At 44.1% G+C, this 6,022-nt stretch overlaps 1 protein-coding gene across 16 annotated transcripts in view; it reads left to right on the top strand.

Moving 5' to 3' along the window:
* Kiaa1217 (KIAA1217 ortholog) overlaps positions 1-6,022 on the top strand; it is a 326,909-nt gene that overhangs the window by 271,108 nt on the left and 49,779 nt on the right. For 9 of the 16 annotated variants that reach the window (XM_023701995.1, XM_023701994.1, XM_023701993.1 and 6 more), the window contains 2 exons: positions 5,201-5,305; positions 5,781-5,830. In XM_023701995.1, coding sequence (XP_023557763.1) covers positions 5,201-5,305; positions 5,781-5,830 — 155 coding nt within the window. The remainder of the gene's footprint in view (positions 1-5,200; positions 5,306-5,780; positions 5,831-6,022) is intronic. The other 7 variants (XM_023701997.1, XM_004641889.2, XM_004641888.2 and 4 more) reach the window with 1 other exon arrangement.

Raw genomic sequence — 6,022 nt, 5'->3', positions numbered from 1 at the left:
TTATTTAAAAGACATTGTATGATATCTTCTCCTAGTATTAGAAACTTTAAAAAGTATATTTCCATTTTCTGTTGATGTAAAAAAAAAAAACACAGAGGTTTGTACCTATGTTATTTATTTATTATTTCTTATCTATATCTTGTAATATGAGAAACTACTTTGGTAGTAACAATACACAATGTACTAACCATTGTTACTTTCCTAAAATCTTGTTTTGAGATTTTGTACCATTGTTTTTATTTTTTTTCTTTAAAATAAAAATAACTGATGTAGTTCTGGAAAACACCTACAGCACTGCCAGGACTAAAAAGGTTCAGTTTCTTTTCTCCCAAAGAGAAAATATTGATATTGTAAAAGGAAGATGCTGCTTGGGAGCAATAGCACTTCCCTGTGCCCACAGCAGCTAGTGTGGCACCTGCACATGATAGGCTCAAAAATATGTGCTGCGTGACTTACTCACCATTCATCACTTTCGGGGGATGAGAAATGAGAGGGAAAGAGCAGAGTGTTAGATTTCCGTTGCTATGACAAAATTCCCGACCTGAACAACTGAAAAGAAGAAAAGGTTCATTTAGGATTATGGTTGCAGAGGTTTCAGTCCATGGAAACTTACACTGCTGCTCTGGCCCCATAGCACAGCAGAACACCATGAGGGAAGAGGGCAGGAGAGCAAAGCTGGGAAGCAGAGAGACCTCCCAGTGACTTAGGTCCTTCCGCTGGGCCCAGCTCCTACAGGTTCTATTGCTTCCCACTTGAGCCAGAAGTTGGCAGCTCAGCTCTTCACACAAGAGCCATTGGGGTATCCCTAAGATCCCAACTGTATCACTCAGTAGCAGAAAGAAGAACACAAAATATTAGAGTTAGAAGCACTCTTAGAATGCCAGTTTTGGTTACTGTAGTTGTTGCTGACCATCCTATACCACTGCTTATCAGACTTGGTAACTGGTTGGGAGAGTTAGTGTTTCCGACCCAAAGCTAATCACATCAGCTCAGTTGGCTTGTTTTAGCTTACTCCTCTCTATCTCTTTTGGATATTTAAAAATATATCCTGTGGGACTCATTATAGGGGAACTGCCAGACTCAGGCTTGTTATAGTGTTGACTTAATTTTTAAAAACCATTCATTTACTTAGCTATACAAGGATAAGGGCCTAATTTGGATATAATGAGGCCATGGCCAGTGCAAAGGCCTATCCCAAGTCAAAAACAGTTGACAGCGAAACCTGAAGTAGCGAGTTGTATAAATGGAGTAATGACCTCAAAATATTCACCCAAACACAGAATGTTTTGCTTCCTTCACCTGAAAACAGAGCGACAGCAAGTGAGAGTGTCACTTCATCCTCACAGACAGACACTGAGCCGGCAGGCAAGCTCATTCCAGCCATAACTGGTGGAAGCTGGGATCAGCACTTTCCCTGAATCTGACTTGAATTTTCTACTCAGATTATGTTTGGGTCTCACAAAGATTCATTCAGCCAAGCTGATTTATGGCAGTAAATGACTAGTTAAGCATACCTTCTAATCACATAAATATGGTTTATGGAATGATATAAAGTGCTTTCTGAAATCATTTTTGAATCATCTTTTCAACGATAATTATACCGGTTCTATAATACCTTAAGCCAATGATATTGGCATCAATTTACCTAAGCATCTTTAATATTCTGGTGATTATCATGCAAAGTTGCCAGTGCAATAAAAGGACAGGGTTGTGCTTAATTTCTCTTCTTCCACTGCATATCTTTTATTTTCTCCCCTTTCACATTAAAACATACTTCATAACATTTCATCATGGGAGAAGGCTGCGTAAGTTTCCAGTTGCTGTAATTTAGTTAAGCCATAAAATTGTTTCCAGATTACCAACCATGAAATGGAAAGACAATCTTATTTATGAATTTATAAATCAGATAATCTCCCCCAAATGAATCCTGAAACCAGAAACACTTTGATGATTCAAGAGGAGGGAAAGTTTTCTCATTACCACGTGTCAATAGAATTGTATTTTCTTGAAGTGATTTTGGCTGCGCCGGCAGCACGTGCCCGTGTAGTCAGCTGTATGTGCATTGCTGCCTCTGCCATGGTCAGACCTGCTGCTGCGCAGCTCAAGTATCTCCACCGCCTGACTCGGTGTCTCTGATACCTCGTGTCTCCTTCCCGGTGGTCCTGCTGGTTGCACCAGGTGGAAGAGACCACCCAGGAGCATGCATGCCCTAACCCAGAGATCTGAAAGGAAACTGAAGCGCCTGGCTTCTGGGATGGCACAGAGGGCTTTTGCTCTGAGTCACCCAAAGTCGTGCCTCAGGCTGCAGCTCAGCTCCGCTCTCAGTCCTGAGTGAGAAGTGGGATGCGATTTGGGAGTCATCTTTATCCACATCCTGAAATCATTGTCTGGGAGAATCCAGGGGAGAAACCAAGCACCCATGGAGCCCAGGAAGATGCCAAAGGCATGTATGAAGCCCGTGACCTCTTGGAGATGGCCCACCTGTGCAGTGACATCCCACAGTTCTATCCACAGTCAGGGACCAGCAGAAGATGAGTGTCCTCTATCCAGAGTTGTCCCAGTGCATCGCTTTGGTGTTAATGCTGCTGCTGGGCTTTTGCTTGATGAGGTGGTGAAAGCTGTAGACTAGAGAGAGGTCAGAAGGAACCCTGCAGAGGACCTTGTCAGCACTGCCCCTGGGGGCGGGGTTGAATCCCAGCACTTCCTCCTGCCATTGCTCTCTTGGCAGGGTTTGGTGTATCCTTGCGTTTAATATTGTTGTCTGTGTGTGCTCAGGCTATCATCCTGCCTTCCGGCCTCATACCCCAGTTGCTCAGAACTTTAGGCCACTTCCTAACCAAGCTCTGGAGATCCTAGAAATGTCATACTAGGAGAAATACTGCTTGTCTAGGGCTTGTCTACCAGCAACCACTGGTAGCTCTGAATTCATCTCCCGCTGTGGGTCATGAGTTTGACTTCCAGCACTGCTGTCAACCGAGTCAGTACTTGTGGGATGAATAAGGGCACTGGACAACTCCCACCCAGTACTGAGCATGCACCCCACGGAAGTGTTTTATTTCCCAAGAGCTTGTGTGAGTCCACGTCTCCCATATGCAGACAGCCTGATCCAATCATTTCTGAGATCTTGCATCACTGGGATTTACAGTGAGTTTTTACTAACTTGCTTTTCTTACTAATTTTTCTCACACTGACCACTTTATGGGAATGAGGAGACCGAGAGACAGGTATGGCGGAGCATGCTCTGTACTGAGAGGCTTAGCATCTACGTTGGTATACCTGAAAATATTTGTAGGGTCACTCCATAATACCTGCAGGTGCATTTCTTTGCTTGCCATGTGCAACTTCTTCTTTCTACTCTACTAGATCAGAGATGCCATAATATTAGTCCTTAAATTTTGGGTCAGGCCATGTTCACAGTCATTAGCTCTCCTGACTGCATGGCTTCTGCCCCAGAAACTTGATACTGTGACAGCACCATCAATTTTGCCCATAAAGTAAACACATGGAATTCTGAAGTGAGACACTTGTCACTGCAAAATAAAATGTGACCTTCCATACTGGCATTAAAGGTTATATTCTGAAGGTAAAACTCAAGGCCCTGAAACTAAAACATAATCATTTGCCATCAAGTTCAGGATACAGATTTACCATCTCTGAATCAACTAGGCATTTGGTTTGGTGTTTTTTTTGTTTGTTTGTTTTTTGTTTTTTGTTTTTTTTTTAATTTTGTTTTTGTTTTTGGTACAGGACCTTGTGCTTGCCCGGCAGGGGCTATGCTATGCTACTGAGGTATATGCCTGGCCATACCAGTTCTTTTCCCCTCAGGAAGAATAGATTCTTTTTCACTAAGTACCCAATAAAGTAGTCTACTTGTATTGAAGAGCCATGGAGTGCGAGTGTGCTACTTGTCACATAGGAATCGCCATAGCCACACTAGAGGCCCACGGAACTGAGACCCACAGTGTTCCCTTAGCTCAGGCTCGTGCTGGGATGCCTGGTGATGGGCTACCACAGCAGACAAGAAGCCGATAGCATTGAAACCACTCTCTCTCTCTCTTCCTTCCCTGTTTTTTACTACCAAGTTTAGGAGGTGAACCATGACACCTCTCTTTACTTAGTTGTTGTGCCGTTGTTTTTATAATGTACTGAAAATAATGGTGATAGTTCTGTCAAGCGAACGTTGTCTGAGGACCAGAAATATGAGCCTGTTTCAAACGCTTGATGTGGCATCAGAAAGACCTAAAGGGAGAACCGTATAGTCTCTGTCCATGGTCAGTAACTGGAGGAATGTTTTATTAATGCCTTGGGATGATCGAGTTGTTACAGATACTCACTTTCCTGTTGGATCTTATAAAATCCTCCAGGCTATAGAGTTTTTAGGATGTTAGATTGAACATTGAACATCATCTACTCCCAAACATATGTTGATGTCAATGGTCTGAATAAGAGACATTTGTGTTGCCCTTGGGCTAGAAAAGTAGTATAACTACACATACAGCAAACATCACCAGTGACTCCGAAGCCTGCTAGCTGAGAAGAGCAGCTTCGAGATGTGTGACTGCAATGCCTGCTCTAGGGCCTCGATGGTCTCAGGGAGGAGCCCTTTGTGGCAAGGTAAAATGAAAGCAGAGCAGACGGCTCAAAAAGACAGGATGTACCAACAGAAGAGTTTTCTAGGAAGACGTCTTCAGGAGGTCTCTGCTGGCTTGCGCTGCATGTGTGTTTTTATTGTGACCTTGCTTTATCTCTCCCCGCTACCCCATCACTCAGTCTTGGTTGCAGCCAAGGACTTGTAGGCTTTTCAGTTTCCTGAGCCAGGCTAGGATAAATTGGAGTGGCAAGTCGGTGGGACGCTTTAGAACCTTTGTGCTAATCAGATGGGGCTGGCGAGATAGCTCAGCAGACTAAGCGCCTGCTTAATCAAGCACAGGGACCAGGGTTCCAACCCTGGCACCACATGCCATGCCACCCCTGCCCTGGGCACACTGAGCCAGTGACCAAGTCTGAGCATGGTGGCACACACCTGTAATCCCAGCACTGGGGAGGCTGAAAACAGGAGGATCACTACGAGTCCAAGTTGTTTCACAGTGAGACCCTGTACCAAATACATTTTTTTTTTTTAAATCAGGTGGATCGTTCACCTGGAAAAACCAGTCTGGAAGTCAATAGAGCTTTAACAAATAATTCTCTTGTTTTACAGAGAAAGGATGCAAGCCATGGAGAAACAGATTGCCAGTTTAACTGGCCTTGTGCAGTCTGCACTCTTTAAAGGGCCCATTACAAGTGGTAGCAAAGATGCATCTAGGTAAAAAGAAACCAGTCATCCAATTGAAACATAAGCCAACCTGTTTCTCTTTAATCATTAAGATCATTCATCCATTCAAATTTGTTTCCTCATAATCATTTCAAGGCTGAAAATATTCATGTCTTTATGATTCATGGGTTTGGGTTTGTTTTGTTGACTTTCTGGTAATTCTTGGACAAAGGTAACACTTTGGCCCAAGAAGGGTAAATGAGCGTCCCGATGCATGGGGCTTCACGGACCACTCACTGCACAGTGTCTGCAAGCACCCCCGCGTGTGCCCACCTCTGCCACCATCTGAGTCATCAGTGCGCCCTGTCGCACCTGCCCCCGAGTCCGATGCACACCGGGGAAGTGTTTTCCATTGCAGCCAAAATAGCCTCGTGGCTTCACTCATCACTGCTCATTGCTTACAGTACTGAACAAATGGGAAGGAGGTGCATTTTGGAAAATAGCTCACTCTTTTTCTTTTATTTAGTGAGAAAGTGATGAAAACCACAGCCAACAAGAACCATGCAGACAGTGCAGGTAAGTAAGGGTTCTTAGGGCTCTAATCGGTATGAGGGCTGCCTTTGGTCAGCCCTGGCTGGTTTCAGAAGTAGTTGACCTTTCCCCAAGCAATTGATTTGACAACTCCTCAGAGCCTTCTGGGATACTTCTGGAAACTTCCCTGTACCACTGTAGCTGCTTCTTCTTCTCCTTTTTTTTTGGGGGGGGGGG

The sequence above is a fragment of the Octodon degus genome, unplaced genomic scaffold (genome assembly GCF_000260255.1).
Source record: "Octodon degus isolate 3935 unplaced genomic scaffold, OctDeg1.0 scaffold00145, whole genome shotgun sequence".
NCBI classification, from domain to species: domain Eukaryota; kingdom Metazoa; phylum Chordata; class Mammalia; order Rodentia; family Octodontidae; genus Octodon; species Octodon degus.
The sequence above is the reverse complement of the archived record's forward strand: the minus strand, read 5'-3'. Positions and strand labels throughout refer to the sequence as shown.